General features: G+C 44.8%; 1 protein-coding gene across 3 annotated transcripts in view; it reads right to left on the reverse strand.

The window, feature by feature from the left end:
* Positions 1–12,779: 12,779 nt before the first annotated feature.
* Positions 12,780–23,662, reverse strand: part of LOC144672631 (pancreatic secretory granule membrane major glycoprotein GP2-like) — a 79,977-nt gene continuing 69,094 nt past the window's right edge. For 2 of the 3 annotated variants that reach the window (XM_078534481.1, XM_078534479.1), the window contains exons 6-9: positions 20,534–20,629; positions 17,911–18,006; positions 16,125–16,210; positions 15,291–15,420 (exon numbers count right to left, since the gene is read on the reverse strand). In XM_078534481.1, coding sequence (XP_078390607.1) covers positions 15,343–15,420; positions 16,125–16,210; positions 17,911–18,006; positions 20,534–20,629 — 356 coding nt within the window. In that variant the 3' untranslated portion in view covers positions 15,291–15,342. Of the gene's footprint in view, positions 12,965–15,290; positions 15,421–16,124; positions 16,211–17,910; positions 18,007–20,533; positions 20,630–23,662 lie in introns of those variants that run through there. The other variant, XM_078534480.1, reaches the window with a different exon arrangement.

Genomic DNA, 23,662 nt, shown 5'->3' on the forward strand with positions numbered 1-23,662 from the left:
TACACACAGCCACACACTCACGCACAGACACGGCAGACAAACACACACTCAGATGCACAGACACGGCAGACAAACACACACTCAGACGCACAAACCGACACGCAGACACACACGCACACACACAGATGCAAACACAGACACGCACAAGCGCACACACACATACAGAGACACATTGGATGGAACTAGAATGCAATTTTAAATAACGTGATCCGGTTTTCAGGATTCACACAGTGACTGGGAAATGAAAAGGACCCACTGACAGAGCTCACTTCCATCCACAGCTCACAATTCATCTGAATTCCTTTTAGTTCAATCTGTCTCTATCTCTCTCTCTCGCCACTTCTCCCTGTGACCTGACTATTCTCGCTTGCTTTGGAACCAGGAATTTGGGATCCAATCAGAGCCCCGAGTACTGATGTTGGGATTGTGAGATGAGGGAACAATCTTTCCTGGAGGCCGTCTCCTAATTGTCCATTGCGAAGCTCACTGTGAGATGCTGAATAGTGGGAAACCCCATGTAGCCTCATTATTAATTGTGCTGGTACTTCTGGCGCTGGGGCAGCCCCACCGGAAGACTTGCACTGCCGTGGTAGTCGGTGGCTACGAAGGTGCCACAACATGGAGGCTCCCTCATTGTTCTTTACATCAATCACCAAATAACCATTTCTATATTGATGAAGAGGTAACCCGCCGCTCTATTTGTCTGCACACTCTCACAAGAATAGCCCCCTCCTTTGGGCACTAATGGGACCAGGAACATTCAGCCCCCAGACTCACTCCTTGTTTGTAACTCTCTCAAACCATCTTTTTTCGCATTCCTTACATCTTAAGCGCATTCCCTGTTGTTACTCCCTATCAGAACATTTCTCTTTCTCTCACATTTTTTCACTCTGACTCCCTGTTTGTCACTTTCCCTCAAACCATCTTTCTTTCTCGCATATTGCTTCATTCTGAGTCCGACCCACTGATTGTTACTGTCTCTCACACTATCTCTGTTCCTCGCACATTCTTTCACTCTCACTCCTTGTTTGTCAATCTCTCACACACTTTCTCTCTTTCACTCATATTCCTTCACTCTCACTCTCAATCTCTATTGTCACTCTCTCTCAAACCATTTTTTACTCCCATTCCTTCACCCTCACTCTAAATCCCTGTTTGTTTCTCTCTCTCTCTCCGACCATCACTCTATTTAGATCTGTCCCTCTCCCTCTCTATTTTCACGTACTTGTCACTCTCTTTCCAATTAACTGCCGGAAACACCTACATTTTGTTTGTCACTCTCTCACTTTCTACGTCCCTGTGTCTGTCGCAGATTATGGTTCCCTGACACTTGCTGTGATATTGTCTTTCTCTCTCTCCATCAGCAAGTGCCCTCCAATACTCTCTCTGACTCTGTATTAGTCTCACATTTTGTTTTAGTTTGAGGATGTGTACTAGTTTCAAGATATATGTTAGTGTCAGGGTCTGCATTATTGTCAGGGTCTCTATTAGTTTCAGGATCTGTATTAGTTTCAAGGTGTGCATTAGTTTCAGGTCGGTTCGAGATTCATTGTCTGTATTCATTTCAGGATCTGTATTAGCTACAGGGTATTTATTTATTTCAGTTTCTGTATTAGTTTCAGTGTCTGTATTAGGTTCAGGGTTTGATTTACTGTCATGAACTTTAATAGTTTAGGGCCTTTATAATGTCGGGATCTGTATTAGTTGCAGTGTTTCTATTAGTTTCAGGGTCTGCATTTTTTTCAGGATCAGTATTAGGTTTAGGGTCTGAATAAGTTTCAGGGTGTGCTTTACTATCACGAACTGTATTACCTTAAGGGTCTGTATTAGTTTCAGGGACTTTATTAATATCAGGTCTGTTTTAGATTCAGAGTTTGTATTAGTTTCAGGGTCAATATTAGTTTCAGGGTTTGTATTATTTTCAGGATCTGTATTAGTTTCAGGGTCTGTATTAATATCAGGTCTGATTTAGATACAGGGTCTGTATTAAATCCAGGGTTTGTATTAGTTTCAGAGGTTGTGTTAGTTTCAGGGTCTATTTTAATTTCAGGGCCTGTATTAGTTTCAGGAACTGTATTGGTTTCAGGGTATGTATTAGTTTCAGATTCAGTATTCGTTTCAGGGTCGGTATTAGTTTCAGGATCTGCATTTGTTCAGGGTCTGCTTTTAGTTTCAGTGTTTCTATTAGTTTCAGGGTAAGTTTCAGTTTCAGGATCTTTATTATTTTTCAGGATCTGCATTAGTTTCAAAATCTGTATGATCTTCATGATCTTATCCATTTCAGAATTTGCATTACTTTCAGGATTTATATAAGTTTCAGGTTTTATTTCATTTTAAGGGGCTGTTTTAGTTTCACGATCTGTACGAGATAAAGAGTCTCTATTAGTTTCATGATCTGTATTTGTATCAGGACCTTAACTAATTTAAGGGCATGCATTAATTTCAGTATTTGTATTTGGTTAACGCTTCTGTATTAGTTCCAGGATATGAATTAGCTTCGGGGCCTGTGATAGTATCAGGGTTTCTATTATTTTCATGGACTGTGTTAGCTTCAGGGTCTGTATACGTTTCACGATCTGTATTAGATTCAGGGCCTCTATTAGTTTCAGGACTTGTATTAGTTTCAAGGTCTGTATTAGTTTCAGGATCGATAGTAGTCTGTGGGTCTGCATTCGTTCCAGATCTGTATTAGTTTAAGGGTCTGTATTAATTTCAGGGCCTGTATTCGTTTCTGAGCTCGTATTAATTTCGCACTCCATATTAATTTCAGGGTCCGTATTATTTCCAGGGTCTATATTAGTTTCAGGGGTCTACATTATTGTCAGGATCTGCATTAGTTTCAGCATCTGATGATCAACCATCAACGGGAGAGCTGCAACAAGCAATCAAACGGAAGAAAAACAGCGGAGCTTCTGGCTGCCATGGTCTTCCATTAGCCCATTTTCTCTCCCTATCCTCACCAACCACCTTTAAAATTGCTCCAATTGTCGCTTTCACACTTCCTTTATTTGAAGTTTCGCCTCCTCTCCGCCTCATCCTTTCAGCGATCTCTCTGTGCCCTCGAAAAGCCTACTGCTACCCCCCTCACTAATTCGTAGTATTCACATCGTTGTGTAATCCCCAGGCCTCAATACCATGTCCTTAATATATGGGGCTATGGCTTTTACATCACAAAGTGCAATGCTTCTAATACGGCCCCCTGCGGAGTTCCACTGCATTCTCCCGTCCAGTATGAAAAACAACCATTCACCAATTCATCCTGCTTTCTGTTTCTCAGTGAATTTCACAACCGCTGACAGGCTCTAGTGACAGAGTTGACCCCTCTCTTTTTTTTTCAGATGGGATATCATATTTACAACCCTCTAGCTCTCTAGTGTCACTTCCATATCCAAGGTAGATGGATCGATTATGTCCAGTGCCTCTGCTATTTCCACAGTTCCTTCCCTCAGCAACCGTCATACATCTTATCGATCCCATGTACTTATTCTACATTATTCTGGAGCAAAACTGTTGGATTGAAATGAGTTAACTTAACCAGTTCATTCACTGACTGTAATTAATGTCATTCTCCATGGATGGTAATTGTATCACTGGAGAGTTTTTTTCCTCTTCTATTAATAACGGATTCCTTACAGTGAGTCCAGGTTGGCAGTGGGCGCATCAGCTTCTTTGCGAACAGGGACCAAGACACCAGAGAGAAAGAGAGAGAGAGAGAGAGAGAGTGGTGAGAGTTTAAAATCTGTGAGCAATTGATTAGAATGTTACAACAATGGATCAGAATCGGTGAGCAATAGATTCGAATGTTACAACAATCGATCACATTCTGAGAACAATTGATTGGAATGTTACAACAATGGATCAGAATCTGAAAACAATAGACTGGAATGATACAACAATGGGCAGGAGTTTCTTGGTTGTGCTTTAGTTCTTTCTGAAAATTATCATTTTCTAACATTAGAAGATCGGATCTATTTGATACTTGTTATTCAAAAGCTTTACTATCCTATCCTCGCGGCTGTTGGTGTCCCTGGTAAGCATCTTTATCAGACTATTATTTTTGAGAACCAAAATTGGCTGTGCCAATGTATTGGGAGCGTTCATGAATACCATTCGATTGGTCAATTCACAATGACCCCCATACAGATGTGATCTTATCCAGCTGCTGCACTGATGCCGACGGGGAGGCTGGTGAGATTACAGTGGTCACAGTGGGCAGGTTTGGTAAAGGTGAGGATATGTGTTCGGAAGTTAGCCCAAGGTTAAAAGAATCAAAGAGGTTGGAAACATTATTGTATTATTGTAATAATAATAATAATAATGTAATAATAATGTAATAATAATAATCCCATTATTGTAATCTTCGGATAACCGAACCCATTGTCTTCATTACAGTTCAGTCAAACTACATTCTCTAGATATTGATTCCAGAACACCTCTCTGGCCAGTATCTGAGGCTGAAACGGAATGTTTCCAACCTCTTTGATTCTTTTAACCTTGGGCTAACTTCCGAACACATATCCTCACCTTTACCAAACCTGCCCACTGTGACCACTGTAATCTCACCAGCCTCCCCGTCGGCATCAGTGCAGCAGCTGGATAAGATCACATCTGTATGGGGGTCATTGTGAATTGACCAATCGAATGGTATTCATGAACGCTCCCAGTTACAAAGCTTCATAAACCACAGCCCTTCTGAAATTCTGCTACCCGTCTCCTAAATCAGACCAAACCCCGTTCGCCCATCAGCGCTTGTCTCACGAACCAGCATCGTTTCTCGGTCTTGGAGATCCTGAGTTTGAATTTTCTTATCCTTGTGTCTGACACACTACGGAGTCCCGCCCCTGCAGTGACTTAGCTCCCCATGGGTGCTTCCCCTTTTGCTGCAAACCTTGCTTTTCCCTTTTTTCCTCGCCTTCAATTTTCTATTCAATTCGACACTTTAGAGTGAATTAATTCGCTTTCCCCTCCCTTACCCACGCCTGGCCACAATTTCCACCTCTCCAGCCTCACTTATTCCTGTGCCTGGAAGTTTGGATCTATCACCTCCTGCCACCAACAATTGCGGCCAATTCCACGCTGGACATGAATCAAGCCCGGGTGGACTGTCCGTGCAGCGGGAGGGTGAGGGAGGGTCTAAAGGTGGCGCCAATCAGCCCTTCGACCAGCTTTAACCCGCCACCTTTGAAACTTGGTCTGTGCAAGTCCGATGTCCTCCTGTGTTAGTCACCCTCAACTTTCCCAGTGCTGAGCCACGCGGGGAACCAGCCCTGGGCTTATTTCTAATGAAAATGCGTGCACTTGACCTGTGATAGGTGATGACTGCTTTCTGGTCTGAGAAATTTAATGGAGGTGCTGTAGGTGCTTCGCTGGGGGTTGCTATGAGCTGCTGTCTGCACTCAGGGAGTTCAGAGGATTCGGGTTCCATCCATGGACAAGGTATGGGGACTGAATTGAGAGTTCATCTGTTTCTGTAACATGAACAACAAATGGAGCGGAGGTAAATTCGATTCAGCAAGTTGGTGGTCACAGAGCTGGAGGAATTTCCAGGGTTTTGAGCCGGCGACAGTGAAGGAACGGACGATATATTTCCAAGTCAGGATGTTGAGTGGCTTGTAGGGGGGCGGTGTTCCCATGGGTCTGCTGCAATTGTCCTTCTAGTTGGTAGTGGTTGCGGGATTGGAAGGTGTTGTCGAAGGAGCCTTGATGAGTTGCTGCAGTACAACTTGTTGATGGTACACACTGCTGCTCCTGTGCATCGGTGGTGGAGAGAGTGAATGTTTGTGGATGTGGTGCCAATGAAGCGGGGCTGCTTTGTGCTGGATGGTGTCGAATGTCTTGAGTGTTGAGGGAGCTGCACTCGCCCAGTCAAGTGGCGAGTATTCCATGATACTCCTGACTTGCACCTTGTAGATGATGGACAGTCCTTGGAAAGTCAGGAGGTCAGTTATTCGCTGCAGTATTCCTTGCCTCTTGACCTCATTTAGCCGCAGTATTTATATGCCTGGTCCAGATCAGTCTCTGGTCAATGGTGGCTCCAAGGATGTTGATTGTGGGGGATTCAGCGATGGTAATTATGCTGAATGTCAAGGAGAGATATTAACATTCTCTCCCGTTTGACATGACATTTACTGGCACTTGGTGTCGAATGTTAACTGCCACTTTTCAGCCCAAGCCTGGATTTTGTCCAGGGCTTGTTGTATTTGGACATGGACTGCTCCAGTGTCTGAGGAGCTGCGTACGATGCTGATCATTGTGCAATCATCAGCGAACACCCCCACTTCTGATATTATAATGAAGGGAAGGTCATTGGTAAAACAGTTGAAGATTGTTGAGCCAAGGTCACTACCCTGTAGAACTCCTGCAATGATATCCCTGAAATAAGATGATTAGCCCCAATAAACACTACCACCTTCCTCTGTGATAGGTATCATTGCAAAATATTCCAAAATGTCCGGCGTTGCCCCCGCAACCACCATCACCCCATTCCACCATCCCCCTCGCACCACCAACCCTGCCTCCTACCCCACATTCCCTCCCACCGCCCATTACCGCCATCCGCCCCACTGCCCCCACAACACCAAACCCCCATCCCACAAACCTCCCCCAACCCCCTACCTTCCCCCACACCCCCACACAATCCTCCCACCCAATAGCCCCACAAACATCCCGCACTCACCCATTCTGCCTGAATCACCCGCATTCCTTTTGAGTCCAACATTTCTCTGTCTCCTTGATGCCTCACTCCGTTAAATACTGCCTCGATGCCAAGAACCTTCAACATCACCTCAAAACTCGATCTCAGCTTGTTCGTCCAGCTTTGGATCTATGCTGTGATGAGGTTGTGTGATCAAAGCAGAAAAATCCCATTATCTCCTGTCTATCTGTGTAACTTTGTAACATGTCATCACCTTAAGCATTCTAGCAAATTCCCTCTGTATTCCGTACAAACCCTTCAGACTCGTTCAAATATGCAGTGACTGGATTGTACACAATACTGCAGTAGAGGAAAAATCAATGTTTTATAAGTTTATCATAAAGCTCTGCATTTTATTATTTATACATCTATTTATAAAACTGAAGATCCCATTTGCTTTATTAAATGTTTGATTAACCATTCGTGCTAATTTCATAGGTTTGTTATATTTATCATATCCCAGGGTGTCTCTATTTTTGCACCAGCTTTAAAATTGTACACATTGTTTTGCCATGCTTCTACTCTGCCATCGTCCCAAAATATATTACTTCACACATCTGCCAGCCAGTCACATACCGGGAAAACTGAAACGATTGCTTTCCATTCCCACCTCAAACCCTGTTCCACAGGTCTCCACTCAATCTCTCACCCTGTCAACAGCCTGAGTCTTCCCCAGTCTGTTCACAAGCCTGGTGTCATATGTGAAACTGAGATGTTCTTCCATCCACACATTCGCACCATGACTCAGATCGGCTATTTCCACGTGTATTCCACCATCTGACTTCGCTCCTGTCTCAATTCAACTTTTGCTGATACCCTTCTTGCTTCCTGTGTTACCTCCTGTCCAAACTGTTTCAATGCACTCCAAACTTGAAATGATCCAGAATTCTGCTGCCCTTGCCTTAACTCTCAAAGAGTCCCCATTCCCAATCACCCCTAAAGCTGAGCTAATTTGGCTCCTGACCAAAGGCTTTCTTTTAAAATGATCATCCCTCCGCGGTCTGGCCGCATGGCCTCGCCCCTCCAAATTTGTATCATGTCCTCTAAACTCACAACCTCTGAAATATCTGCACTGATCTAACTTGGACCTCAGATCCCAGATTTTAATCGCTGAGCCCTTGGTAGCCCTGGCTTCAGTTACCAAGACCCCAAGCTCTGCAATATGCTATCTAAACTCCTCATTGTCTCTGGTTCGCTTTCCTGATTTCCAACACTCCTCAAACAGAGCTATTTGAGCAAGGACGTTGTCATCTTTCCTAATATCTCCTTATCTTGGTCAGCATTATATCTTATGTTATGTTGTTCCTGTGAATCACGGTGACATGTTTTATGGTACATTTTTAGTGCTGCATAAATATACGTTGTTTCTGCACAAACACTGCAGGCTGCAAGTCTGAGAGAGAAGCAGAGTTAATATTTCAGTTCAGGGAGCCTTGGCCATTGAAGTATTGCGGCTCAGTCAGTTCCACACCGGGCTCTGGGTTACAAGGTCGGCATTAGGAACAATTCCTGGCCCTGCTGACTGCTCCAGAACCCCGCCAATAATGCAGGAAATCCGGACTGCATGCTGCCGTTCATCAGACCGGATAAATGGGGAGGGGAAGCGACTGGAGGGGTGTCCGGCTTTTTAGTCAGCCGCAGAATCCAAAAATGATGTTTGATATATAACCATAGAAAAGCCAGAAGCAAGGTGGCACTTCATTAGAACTGTGTGTTCAGATGGTGAGCAGCGTTTCAGACAGAGTTGGCTCAATGGGAGTATTAGGATCAGCACTGAGTTCAAACGTCACCATTTTTTCACTTCATCTTTACTCTGTATCGCAGATAATTTCTGTCTTCCTTCAGGTACAATCATACCAGTGCATCAGTGCCATAAACACATCAGTACAATAGATGCTAAATAAAGCTGGTTAAGCCTGATTTCTAATCTCTACGATTATTTCCCCTTCCTCACAGTTAACTTACTTACAATTGTAATCCTGAAACAAAGGAAAATGTGGTCTCTCCAAATGTGTCACTCGTTACCTGGTGGGCATGGCAGTGACAGATCTATTGGTCATTATCCTTGACCTAATAATTAAACATATTCCGATTGTTTACCCGGATGAGTTTATTTTCCTCGAGTCTATCCCCCTGTATAATGTCCACGCTGTCCTGATTTATGCAGCCACTGACTCTTCAGTCTGGTTCACTGTCACTTTCACCTTTGATTGATTTGTAGCTATTTGTAGCCAGAAACTGAAAACAAAAAATGCACTGAGGAAAAAGCAGCTGCGGTTCTGGGAACTGTGCATGTGCTGAGCTGTTTAAAGAACATCGCCTGGTATTTTATATTTTTCGTAACGTATTTGCTCCTCTATTTTCCCTAGTTTTGTTATACAACAGTCGAGGTTCAGCATTCTCCTGTTTGGGGAGCGATTGAGCTCCTCCATTACATTCTAAAGCCGGCGGCCCCATTTGTCCTGATTCTGCTGCTCAATGATCTCACCGTCAGACACATTTTAATGAGCAGCAGAGCCCGCAGGAGACTCCCGGCTCACAGCAGTGGGGAAAGACCCAGAGACCCAGAGATGGAGAGTTGGAGAAAATCCATTATTTTACTGGTTGTTATCTGGGCCAATTTCATCCTGTTGTGGATGTTGTTCATGGTGTATTAAATATCGTTGTGGATACCGTTTATTCACAAAAATAATGGAGAATTGCCATGGTTTGTGCAGGAATTGGGCTTCATGAGGCAGCTCCTGAGCTGCTGTACAAACACTGGGATTTACACTGTGACCCAAACGAAGTTCCGGAAGCAGTTGACGAATGTGCTGAAATATCACTTTACTCGAATTGTTCAATTCATTCGTCGATGAAAGAAAGTCAATAACTGAGTGTTTTCCCTAGCGCCTCCTCCAGCCCAACTTCTACTACAGACACCCTGCTAATATTCGAATACAATTCAATTACTGAGCGCTGTATGCGGACAGGACAAGGAGCACACAGATATAAAAACAAAAAGCTACTGCGGATGCTGGAAATCCAAAACAAAAACAGAATTACCTGGAAAAACTCAGCAGCTCTGGCAGCATCGGTGGAGAAGAAAAGATTTGACGTTTCGAGTCCAACATGACCCTTCAACAGAACTGAAGTATAGTTAGGAGAGGGTTGAAATATAAACTAGTTTAAGGTGGGGGGCAGGGGGAGAGAAGTTGAGGGTGGGGTGGTTGTGGGGACAAGCAAGCAGTGATAGGAGCAGATAATCAAAAGATGTCACAGACAAAAGGATCAAAGAGGTGTTGAAGGTGCACACACCCCACTGAACAAATACCCATCAGTTGACAAATCCCTCATCTTATAATAAGGGTCCTTTCATACCCGAATGCTTGCCAGAGCCTTCAAATGAATGTTGCTGTGAGAGATGCAGTGGGGTCAACACTTGCTTCCCCCTCATTCTCCGGTACAATCTGCCATGAGCGTGTCAGTCTCTGCAACAACACATCCAACAGCGTTCATCACATGGGATTCACCTGCGGCCATTCGCAGTGCGGGTTGGCTGAAACAATATCATTCATCAATGATGCCGGTTTTGAAAATATTTGTGCAAATTAAAGATTATTAATAAAAGGAGCTGCAATAACAAAACAAGGAAACATCTCACCTGATATTTGGAACAGTTTTTTTTCCCCTATATCATAAGCTGCCTCCAGTTACCGACCATGAATGGTTAAGGGGAGGGGGGGATTGAAATTGACATGTCTGAGCATTTTATCGTCAACCTTGTGTTTTGGCCGGAGTAGATATTTTGATTGCCTCTTCAGATGTGGGCTTCGCTGGCTAGGCCAGCTTTTGTTGCCCATCAGTAATTGCCCTTGAGAAGTTGGCAATGAGCCGCCTTCTTGATCCGCTGCAGTCCATGTGGTGTAGGTACACCCACAGTGCTGTTAGGGAGGGAGATCCAGGATGCTGACCAAGTGACAGTCAAGGAACGGCTGATTGAGTTCCAAGTCAGGTTGGTGTGAGGCTTGGAGGGGAATTTCCAGGCCGTGTCGTTCCCATGAGCCTGCTGCCCTTATCCTTCTAATTGGTTTATTTGATGAGATTGTGAGTTGCTGTCAAGGGAGTCTTGGAAAGCTGCGAAGAAAAATCTTAACGGACACTCTTTAGAGAGAGAACATTCACTGTATAAATCCTTGCAACTTTCACAGTTTGCCAGTGGTTTTTGCTGCTCCAGGCTGTCTGTATACAGGCTTGCTTTTAAATTTAAAATCTCAAACCACAGGGGTGAAATTTGAAGTCAAACTCTCTGGATTAGTAGCCCTGTGACCTACTGATTTTCCATCTCACTCCCAACTGTCCTTGGCCTGGTGCCTAATAATCTTCATCAATCGCCATTCTCATCAAATTTACAATATATACCAATGATTTAATGAGGGGATTGAGTGTTCTGTGGCCAAGCTTGGTCACATCACCAAGATGGATATTAAATTGTCGTCAGCTTCGGCTGTCCCTCGGTTCGATGATGATGTCTCTTCGTGCTGGCAACTTCCTGTTGTTGGTGTTCATGTGGATGAACAGGCTGATTCTCCAGCCGCAGCGCTTCAGGCACATTGGGCAGTATGTCCCACTAGGTAGTGGGATTCGCAGAGCAGGATTTTCTTTCTTCCCATGCCTTTCCTGCGGCCGCTCTGCCTCAACATTAAGACATGGCGACTCAAAGCGTGATGCAGAAAGATGGACATGGTGTCGCCATTTTGACTGATTGCTAGCGACCTCCTCCCAGCCATTGACGTCAAAGCGTTAAAACTTCAGTTGTGTGAACTGTAAGGTTTCGTTGATAAGCATACTTTTCCTTTTGCCTTCCCTTATTAAATATGTAATAAATTTGATTTCATTTAAAACGTTGATTGATGACACTTTGATTGTTTGATATGTGCATGGCTGTTTGATTTTGATATTGTTCAATAAACTCAGTATTATTGGCAAATTAATTGTCTGAGACTCTGCCTGATCGTTCTGCCTCTATATGAGCTGACTGAGGGGTGTGGGATGAAGTGACTGAGGGGGTTGGGATGAAGTGACTGAGGAGAGTGCGATGAAGTGACTGAGGGGAGTGGAATGAAGTGACTGAGGGGAGTGGAATGAAGTGACTGACGGAGCTTCGATGAAGTGACTGAGGGGGTTGGGATGAAGTGACTGAGGGGAGTGGGATGCCGTGACTGAGGAGAGTGGGATGAAGTGACTGAGGTGAGTGGGATGAAGGGACTGAGGGGAGTGAGATTAAGAGACTGAGGGGAATGGGATGAAGTGACTGAGGGCAGTGGGATGGAGTGACTGAGGGGAGTGGGATGACATGACTGAGCGGAGTGGGATGATCTGACTGAAGGGCGTGGGATGAAGTGAATGAGGGGAGTGGGATGAAGTGACTGGGGGGATTTGGATGAATTGACTGAGGGGGATGGGATGAAGTGACTGAGCGGGGTGGGATTAAGTGACTGAGGGGAGTGGGATGACGTGACTAATGGGAATGGGATGCAGTGGTTGAGGGGAGAGTGGTGGACTGACTGACGGGAGGGGGATGTAGTGACTGAGGGGAGTGGGGTGCATTGAGTGAGGGGACTGGGGTGCATTGAGTGAGGGGTATAGGATGTAGTAACTGACGGATGTCAGTCGGATGACGGAGGGGTGTGGGATGTAGTGACTCGAGGGCCTGGGTAACGATAGAATTTCTCCATCACATTCTTACACCTTGTGTTCCATTTGTCCTGATTCTGCTGCTCAACGTTTTCACAGTCAGAAACATTTAAGTTAAGAGCAGAACCCGCAGGAGAGTCCGGGCTCACAGAATTGAGGAGAGTCCCAGAGACCCAGAGATGGAGAGTCGGAGGAAATCCATCATTTTGCTGTTTGTTATCTGGGCCAATTTCATCCTGTTGTGGCCGATGCTAATGGTGTTTTCTATATGGAGGCGGATGTTTTATATGATGCCTGTTCCGCAATGGATGGGTGACTATATGCTGCAATTCGGCTTCATGCTGCAGCTCCTGAGTTGCTGGGAAAACAATGCGATTTGTGCTGTGACACAGGCTAATTTCAGGGAGCATTTGCAGAATGTGCTGAAATATCCCTGTACTCCAGTTTTTTGATGCGTTCAATCCTTTGAAGAAATTTTTCACTGAGAGTTTCCACTACTTTAACATTTGATTTCTTCATTCCAGCAGGGCGGTGAGCTGCCTCTCTTGTGACAGAATGGGGATTGGTCCGGTCCCCGGGCTGTCGCCTAATGCTCTGGTGACAGAGGGGTTGGTGGAGCCTTTGACTATAGTTTGAGTGCCGGGAAGGATCAGTTGCCCCGGGGACAGCGAGGCTGGCGGTTTAGCTATGGCAGCATAGGGGAAATGGGGCCTGTCGCTCTCGTGTCAGTGAGGGGCACCTGTGTCTGTGGATGTAGAGTGGGGCATTCCCTCTGGCTCTGTTGGCAGAGGGGTGAGCGGATTCTATGACTCTGGTAAAAAATTGGGAAGGGCGCTCTCTCGATGGGGAAAGTGTCAAGCTAATATCCGTCTTCATGGCCACTGGAGGGGCCACGGTCTAATCTCAGTCCTGGAGTTAGCTGTCCCACTCTATGGCCCTCATACATTAGGGGTCTATATGTGGAGGGGGTGGGGGGGGGGGGGGAAGGGGGGTGTTAAATGCCATCATCGGCCTGCAGGGAAATTAGAACAGGAAGAGGGAAAGCCACACCAGGGAGACTGGGTGAGGCTGATGCTACTACAGGTTCACTGGGGAAGAGTGAGATGTACCAAAGGAGATTGTGGCATGGGATGTGATATCATGTTCACCACTGGAGGGTTCTTATGAAATTAAAGGTAACAATAATTTTTCGCATACTCTGTTTTTTTTTCAATATATTTTCTATTGACAAAGAATCTGAGAGAAATTGAGAAAATTACCTTGAAGACATATTCAATTAAAATCCTTAACAAGATCCAATGTGTCGGGTCAAACATTGCCAATGTATTGCACAGGAATTACAGAGTACAGCAACGTTTTCCTACTTCCATTCTGAACGGGATTAGAACCTTATAAATCAACCAAATGTGCACATTGCTGTCTGAAATAATCCCCAACTACCATCTCCAGCCCATAACTCCAGTGGAGAATGAGGAGAGAGTTCGTGCAAAGGGTCAGGTGGTAAAATAGCAAATGCACCATCCTAGTGAAGTTTGCACCCCGCTGCAAACGTCAATGCTTTTCAACATTGTTCAATATTCACACTTCATCAATCTGTTTCCAGATGCAGCCATGCAATAAATTAACTTCTCTGAGATAGGCTAAGAGCAGCGCCTGTAGTGGCAGTGAGCGTCCAGCAGAGGGTGGGGTTTTATCACTTTAATCACAAGACAGTGAAAGGATTTTGAGAAGAGGCTTTGACCCTGGGAGCTGGGAATTTGGAACCAACTCATCAATCACACTCCCATACCTTCCTGATAGTGACCCTCGCCACTCAATGAGCAGCCGTTAAAGAGAAAGCGGGAGAAGAAAGGTGTCAGGTGAAGCAGACATTCCAGTAAAAGTTAAAAGAGCTTCCTAAAACGTTCAGGATAAGCGTTCAGAAATTTATTGAGCACACAACTCAAGCAGTAGCAATTACACACAAAGTTTAAAATCAAACAGATTTGACATCAGAGTGGGTTATAAGTGATGCAAGCGTGTTCCAATTGTAAGCTGTGTATTCAGCCACTCAAACCCTTGTGATTGGAATGCTGATTGCATTCTGCCACTTTATTGATGCCTTTCCAGCTGAGAGACTTCCTTGTCTGATTGCCCATCAATGGAAGCCCAGCTTGCTGACCTGTGCAGTTTGATAGGATTACCCATTAGGGTCAATGCGGCATTTCACAACATTTCTATTGATGGTCGTCAGTGAAAATGTAAAAAAAAAACCCTTACTTTTCACTACGTCATGAATATAATTCCGTGTAAGGAATCCACCTCTTATCAGTCACTTCACTTAATTCAGCTGCTCCCCTTACATTTTCTTTCTGTCACTTCAACATCATCGGAAATTTATACAGCAGATCTTAACACAGCTATTGTCAAACAAAATTACTCTATCATTCAATATAACCTTGACTTGTGAGCCTATTTTTGATTCTACAAAGCCCAGCCCCAAAGTAGTCCCCCATTCTACAGTAACAATGATTAAAAACATCATAACTTCCCAGAGGCTGTCCTTCAACAACGGACTATCTGTTGTCCCTGTGCCCACTCTCAGAGTTTGACAGTTCCATGAATCTTTAGCGCCTCCAGCACATTTGGAGATCTTTAATCGAAAACCTTCATTAAACAGGAGAACACGTTAATCCTGAAATGGGCCAGAACTGGAGGGCCAGTCTGGCTTCAGGCTGGCCAGAGGTCACTGATCTAAAAGAGGGGCCTCATTCTATACTTAACAAAGCAAAGGTTGAATAACTCCCCCACTCTTGCAGTATGGAGCTGAATCAATAGCGGTACCAGAATTACACACGTCTAGTAGATGATCACTTTGCTGACAGATTCATTGCATTAAAGATGCTGAAGGTAAAGCAGAGCCTTCATCGAGCAAGGTAATAAAGGCACACGGAGATGGCATCACGGCTGCTCGGTGACACTCTCCATTTCTTTCACGGTTCCGGAGGGTCCACACCTGAGCACTGAATATCTTCCCGCTTCAAGCCGATTAGACATTGATCCTTCTGGAGCTGCCACAAACAGAAGAAATGATGGGTAAGTTTCACAATCAAGGGAGGGATTGGGCAAGATGACGGGATGGGAGAGAAGTGGATTGATAATGAGAAATAACTCATGTTTAAAAATTCATTCGTCGGATGTGGGCTTCCAGGTGGTGGTTTTCCCTTGTATCTACTGCACTTGTCCTTCCAGATGGTAGCGGTAGTGGGTTTGGAAGATGCTGTCTAAGGAGCCTCGGTGAATTCATGCAGTGCATCTTGTAGATGGTTCACACTACTGCTAATATGTGTCAGTGGTGGAGGGAGTGAATGATTGTGGCTGGGGTGGGGGGGGGGGGGGGGGGGGGTCAATCAAAAGGGGCTGCTCTGTCCTGAACGGTGTCAAGCTTCTTGAGTGTTGTGGGAGCTGCACTCACCTAGGCAAATGAGGGGAATTCCCTCGCACTCCTGACATGTGCCTTGTACATGGTGGACAGGTTTGGAGGTGGTCAGGAGGTGTGTTGAACTCCGCACAATTCCCAGCCTCTGAACGACTATTGTAGCCATAGTATTTCTTGGCGAGTCCAGTTCAGTTTCTGATCAATGGGCAGTAGAATAACAAGGGTGGAGATTGGGACAGTTATCTGAGTGGGGAGCTCCGGATCAGTGAATGCAGAGTGTGAAAGGGAGGATCTGGTTTATGTCATTTTTGTCCTGAGTGCAGTGCATTCTCTCACCCGATCCATAATGATGTCCCTCGCTCTCTCTTCATCGAGCCCTCGTTCTGAAGTGACCTTCACGCGAATCGTCTTGAACTTAGTATCTAACACAACAGTCACAACATCAGCTGGTTAAACATACCCTGAATTTCACATAGGGCACATTTCCTATTTAGAAAAATCACTTCCGTTTAAGATCTGCTTCCTGTAATCCAATTTATCATCCCCTTTTACCGTTTTCCCTCTCCATATACCTCTTCATCTCACTCCATCTTATCTCAATTCTACGCTTTCCGTATTATCATTCGCTATGCTCACTCTTCACTGTCAGCCCCTTGTTACCTCTTCTTATGTCATTTTCATCCCATGTTTACGTCTTGTCAGAGAGAATGAGAAATGGATAGGGAGGGAGAGGCAGACAGAGAGATGAAGCCACAAGTGACACAGAGACAGAAAATTGAGATAGAACCTCAGAAAATGTTTACAAAGCTGCAGGCCGTGTTTCCATCGATTTCACACATTACGAATACACTTTTTTGTTTTGTTTTTATTTGTTGTGTGTCTGCATCGCGGGAAAGGCCAGAATTTACTATCCACCCATAACTGAGCATGAGAAGGTGGTGGGCAAGCGCCTTCTTGAAGCGCTGCAGTCCGTGTGTTCTTCCTTCTCTGTAGCGGCCTGATACAACTGAGTGGCTGCCTGGGCCATTTCAGAGGAGAGTTAGGATTCCGGCATATTGCTGTGGAACTGGAGTCACATAGCATCCAGAGCTGGGAGGGACGGCAGGTTTCCTTTCCGAAAGGGACATTTTGGAAAGACAGGTGTTTGACAGCGATTCGGGATGCTTGATCGGTGCAAGGAATGGCTTTCTAAAAATATGCCTAATACTGAGATAGACAAAGTTTTGGTGTCTCAAGAAATCCATGGATGTGGGGAGCGGGCAGGAAAGTTCAGGTAAATCCCAAGATCAGCCACGATCGTATTGTTTGGTGGAGTAGGCTCGACGGGTCGAATGGTTTACTTCTTCTCGTATTACTTCTGATCTTCTATTCTGGACATCCTCACTTCCTAGTTGACCTGATATCAGTGCTTCACCACAGCGAATTATTCTTTACCATTACTCACCACGGGATTCATCAGAAATCCTCAGCTGCAAAATCATCTACATTTCAACTGAGAAATTAATTCGCCGGGCCCAAACTCTCCAAATTCTGAGAGAAACCAGCAAATCTAAACCTTCAGCATGGAGTGGGGAACAGGAGTTAGAGAACAAGCGACAAACAACTGAAGTGAGCGATGAGAGATTGAAACAAGAATGAGAGTAAAGAGATGTGACTGGAAAATGGAGGAAGAGAGAAAAGGGGCGGGATTAGGCTAATTTTACAAAATAACCTCAATCACTAAATCCCAATGTGCTGACTCACTGCGTCCAACTCCCCTTATTCACTGCATCCCACTCCCCAAACTGACTACGTCTAACACCCCTCACTCACTACGTCCCACTCCCCTCAATCACTGTATCCCGCTCCCTAAAGTCACTGCATCCAACTCCCCTCAGCCCGTGTCCCACTCGCCTCAGCCACTACATACTTCGCCCTCAGTCAACGCATCCAATTACCCCCACTGACTACATCCCACTACCCTCAGTCAAAAAATCCCACTGCCCCCGCTCACGACATGCCACTCCCCCTAGTCACAGCATCCCACTCCCCTCAGTCAGCACATCCCACACTCTTTAGTATCAGTTTGCAGCGATCACATTGTAAGAAGATTTTCTGTAGAATCTCCTCTCCAGACTGATACCTGATATTTCACATCCTTTTGAGCTGGATGATTCAGGGAGAGTGGATTTTCGAGTCCAGTGTTTCTCATATAATGGAGTTGGTGTTTTCCCTGGATCTGAAATGAAGATAGGAGACATGGGAGATTGCAGAGCGCGTATCACCTCAAGAGATCATGCAACTGGTTGCAAAGTTTAGAAAATGATTCAATTCATAATTATATAATTTGGAACACACCAATGTTACTCTGCTCTGTCACTCCTGATTGTACCACAGTCACTAACTCCCAGTCCCCTCAGTCACTGCGCCCACTGACCTCACTCACAATATCCCACTCTCTCCACTTATTACAGCCTTCACCCCTCATTCGCCCTATCCCAACCCCCTCAGTCACGATAACCCTCTCCCCTCAGTCACTAAATCTTACTCCCCTCACTGACTACTTCCCATTCCCCTCACGGATTGCTTTCCACCTCCCCTCACTCACTCCATCTCACTCCCCTCAGTCATTGCATCCCGCCCCCTCAGTAATTCCAAACCACGGCCCTTACACAGTGCGTCCCACCCCCGGAATCATTACATCACACTCCCATCAGTCACTGCATCCCACTCCACTCCTTCACGACATAACTAATCCTGTCAGTCATTGCAACCCACTCCGCTAAGTCACTACATCTCACTCCACTAAGTCAATACATCTCACTCCGCTAAGTCGCTACATCACACTGCCCTCAGTCACTACATCTCACTCACTTTAAACACTAAATACTACTCCTGTCAGTCACCACACTCCACTCTGCTAAGATATTACACACCACTCCCTCAGTCACTGCAGTCTAGTTTAATGGAATATTACATATAATTTTCCTCTGGCAATCTTTCACATCCGGTTTGTAAGAGATTGAATAATGTATTTGATTGAGAACGAGTCCTGCACAATTGCACGTTCTGGCCCCATTAATCGCCCTGTTATATATATATATATTTTTATTTTCAATGGGGCCCTGTGAGTGAGCTCATTCTGGGAACAAAGAGTCCACTTAGGAACAAGTGTGATATGAAGAACACATTAAGTGAAGAATCCATTTTGAAACAACCCCACTGATACAGATGGAGAAATATCAACGGATTCTTTCATCGATCGTTCCCTTTGTTCTGGAATTAGTAAGATCCCTGGATCTGCTATAACGGAGGAGGGAGATGAGGGAGGGAGGAGTGGAGGAAAAAGGAAATTTCACCTGTTTGGCATGAAGCTTCAGTAAACGTCACATATGTTAGCAAATATATTAAAGTTTAAGCTTGATTTGCATTTCTGTACTTGTGTGATAAGAGAGGTCAACATGAATTTTGGTTTCAGTTTAAAAGGATACTTGCATTTCTAATGAGCGTTTACAACTTATTAATTAAGCAAACACAAGTTTAGAATAAAATAGTGCTGTTGCCCAGAACAACAGCAGGCACTTATATCTCACAGACACACACGGAGGAAGAAAGACAGCAGCTCATGTGAGAAGCTGTTGGAGTTCTGCTAGCTTTCAAGAATGTGGCCAGATGAAGCCACTGAATAGTGGCAGATTGCTAGTCCCAAGCTAAAATTGGTGGAAAGTATCTGCCAGAGAGATTGGAGCAAAGGTGACAGATAACCAGTCCCAAACTGAAGAAAATACCACAAAATCTACGGGTGTGGAACAGGAGAAAGTCTCGAGAAGGTCATGTTAATTAAGTTAAGAGTGAGGGGAAGAGAGAAATGCAACATGCTTCAGGTTTAAAGAGTCAAAAGCTGCATAAAGCACATTTAAAGAGAGAGCAGATTGCAAGAGGCGAGAATATGATATAAAGATGTGGAAAATCCAAATTTGGATTCCACCGCTCATTCGCTACATCCCACTCACTCAGTCGCTACATCCCATACCCCTCAGTCATTGCATCCCACTCCCCTCACTCACTACATTGCATTACCTTCACACAATACATCCAACTCCCCTAACTCACTACATCCCACGCCGCTCAGTCACAACTTCCCAATCCGCTCAGTACAAAACCCCACTCCCCTCAGTCACAACACCCCACACCCCTCAGTCATAACACCCCACTCACCTCAGTGACAGCACTCACTCCCCTCACACGCTACATCCTTCACCCCTCAGTCGCTAAATCCCATTCTCCTCACTGACTCCATCCCAATCCAATTAGTCACTATATCCCATTCCAAGGTCACTCGCTCCCATTCCACTCACTCAGCCGATCCCACTCCCCTCAGTTACTGCATCACAGCTCCCTCAGTAATTCGATCCCACTCCCCTCACTCATTGTGTCCCACTCCCCTCAGCCACTACACCCCACTCCACTCAGTCACTAAATAACAATCCCCTCCGTCACTGGATCGACCTGCCTTCAGACATTACATCTCACTCCGCTCTGTCACAAAATCCCATTCCACTCAGTCACTACACCCCACTCTGCTCAGAGGATGCACCCCACTCCCACAGTCACCACATTCTACTTTAATGAAAAATTGCATACCATTGCCCAGTTATACTACATCATATTCCCTCTATTAGATATAGAATAAACTCTTTGTTTGCATCCACCTGTAGTCAAACAAGTGAAGGATCAGTTTAGAATCAACCCCACCGTGCAGATACCTGTGCTTGAAGTCTTCCCTGAAATAGAGGCTGAAATATCAACGAATTCACTTGTCGATTGTTCCTCGGGTTCTTGAGTTGGGAAAGTCCCAGGATCTGCAATAAAGAGGAGGGCGATGAGGGAAGGAGGAGTGTGGACACCTGGAAATTTCAACTATTTAACATGAAGCTTTCGTGACCGGCACCCATTTTAGGAACTAGAGATAGTTTAAGTAGCTTATAGTGGTTTTTTGTAGGTTTTAGGAGTGGATACCAGTTTTAAAGTTTAAGATTCATTTGTATTTCTGTATTTGAATGTTAGCAAAGGTCAAGTTGAGTTTCAGTTTCACTTTAAAATGGTGTTCGCATTCCTAGTGAAAGTTTATGACTTAAGAAGCGAAGCAAACACAAGAGCGGACTAAAAACAGTGCTATTGCCTTGCAACAGTGGTCTAGAGACGAAGGTCATTCCCCCAGACACAAACAGAAGAAGAAATGCACCAGATTGTTTGGGAGCCATTTGCCAAGCAAAAGTCACATAAAAGGGGCAGATAGTTAGTCCTAAGCTAAAATTGGATGAAAGTAGCTGCCAGAGAGACTGGTGCAAAGGGAACAGATAAACAATCCAAAGCTAATGTGAAGGCTGTAACATCCAGGGCAGTGGAACAGAAGGAATTTCCAAGCAGACCTTGTGGGCGAAGGAAGGGCAGGAACCTGGAATGGGTCCTGTTAATGAAGTTAAGGGTGAGGGGCAGAGCAAATGTCTCCAAGCTTCAGAGTTAAAGAGACAAAAGCTGCAGAAATCAGATTTAAAGCCAGAAGAGCTTGCAACAGGCAAGTATGACTGAAAAGATGGCTGAATGCCTGTAACTCTTTGCTAGGACATGTGAAGTTACTGCACTGTTATAGCTGATTCGGTGAGAGAGAGAGCACATGTAAGACAGCTTGGATCCATGTGGCGGCTCAGGGAAGAATAGCATCAGAAAGAGAGCTTGGAATCCGCGGGTAAAGCATTGTGGAAGGTGACCGAGAGAAAACGCCAGTTTGGGAGAAGATTCCAAGGTGAGGTCTTGGATAGTGGAGAATGGAATTCTTCATATGTAAGACAGAGTGTTGTGAGACGGGTAAACCATGGTGTGAAAGGTGTCTGGGAGGAGTTGATGAGAGATCCATAGCATCTGGTTGAGGTGGCATCTGACACTTGATGCCAGGGTATAGTTTACATGATCACAGGGTGTCATAATTTTGCATGGACTGTAAACATACTGTGAAAATTAGAGTATGGGACAGCTTTGTTTCTTATGGTATCCTTACAAATCTATATATGTATAAATATATATATATATACATATATATATATCATATATGTGTATGTGTGTATATATATATATTATATATATATTAATAAACATGTTATTATTGCGCCAGAAGTTCATCAGTTCACCCCTGTGACTCTGCTTAAAATCACACAGACTTCAGTCACTGCATCCCACACCCTCAGCAAGATATAGGATAAATCGCTGCGTCTGAGTGATTGTTGACTCCCAATGAGTGAAGGATCAGCTTAAAAAGAACGCCACAGAGCAGATAGCTAAGGCTGGAGACACAGGTGAGATAGAGGATAGTCTCTCACTGGATTCTCTGGTAGATTGTTCCTCAGGTTCCTTAGTTGTCAATGTCCCTCGATATGGAATAAAGGGTGAGAGAAAAGGGACAAGATGCTGATCCCTTTAAACAGCTTAACCTTATTTGGCAGAACTGTCCAGAGAACGTTACACAGCTGTGTTTATAACACGTGTATCTATCTGATGAATCTTCCGTCTGTCAACACAGACTGCGAACTAAGTAGAGGCTATAAATTCAATCAACACATTCGACTTCCCAAACTGACTCATTGCGAATATTCACAGACTCATCATCCTAGTCCCCTCAGTCACTACATCCCACTCCCCTCAGTCAATACATCCCACTCTCCCCAGTCACTGCATTCCACTCCATTCAGTTACTAGATCCCACTCTCCTCAATCACAGCATCTCCCCCCGCCTCAGTCACTTCATCCTACTACCCTCAGTCACGACATTCCACTCTCCTCAGTTAGTACATCCCACTCCCCTCAGTCACTACATCCATGTTACCTCAGTAACTATGTCTGAATACATTCAGGCCGTGAATGGAGTTTCCATCAGCCACTACAACTCATTAATTCTAGTTTCTACGGCAATAGGACATTTGCAGGTTGACAAGTAGAGTTGGTGATAATAGGAGAGAGAGACATAGAGATATGTAGAAAGGTAACAACATAGAGAAAATGAGATTTTGACAGATGCAGAGAGAGAGACAGTGTCAGAGATAAAAACACTGGGTGGTCAGACAGAGAGAACGAGCTTTTCAGATGAAGATAAAGTATAAAATAGTCAATTACAAAAAGTATAATTTAAATAAATGACTTTACTGTGGATCTGGAAGCTGGTGATAATGTTGAACTTTCTCCCAGATTGGTTGACGTCAGTGACATTTCATGGAGAGGTACATATGAGTGATAATGGAACAGATGAATAGGGCTGGATGAAGGAGGATGCAGAATGGTCGTGTGCAGAATGACCCCCAGAGTGGACCAATTGGTCAGAGTGGCCTGTTCCTGTGGCGTAAATCCCACACCCTCAGTTCCAGCACACAGTGTCAGAATCTAACTCTCCTGTTATAACGTGCTGACCCTGTACCGATCGTTAGTGAGGAACACATAGAGTGCACATATAATTCCCACAGATACTTACAGATTGATCATAAGACCTGACTGTCCTCAAACTCCGCTCAGTAACTGTATCACAGTCCCCTCAACCAGTACAACCCACGGCCCTCCGTCACTGCATCCCACTACTCTCAATATAAACAGAGGTCAGTGTGTAAGTGACAGGGAATTAAACAGTTCATACTAATGTTCAGTAAATCACAGATACCAATCTAAGTGTGAACCAGTCGGCACGGCGACAGCACCACACTGCCCCGACTCATAAATACGACCACCTACAGTCACAGAATTCCAGCACGTCAGTCTCTACATCTCTCCCCGCGTTCAATGATCCCACTCTCCCCAGACAATACAGCACACTGGCCTCAGTCAATGCAGCCCAATGAACTATCCACTGAAAG

This window comes from Cetorhinus maximus, chromosome X (assembly GCF_964194155.1).
Source record: "Cetorhinus maximus chromosome X, sCetMax3.hap1.1, whole genome shotgun sequence".
In the NCBI taxonomy this organism is placed as follows: domain Eukaryota; kingdom Metazoa; phylum Chordata; class Chondrichthyes; order Lamniformes; family Cetorhinidae; genus Cetorhinus; species Cetorhinus maximus.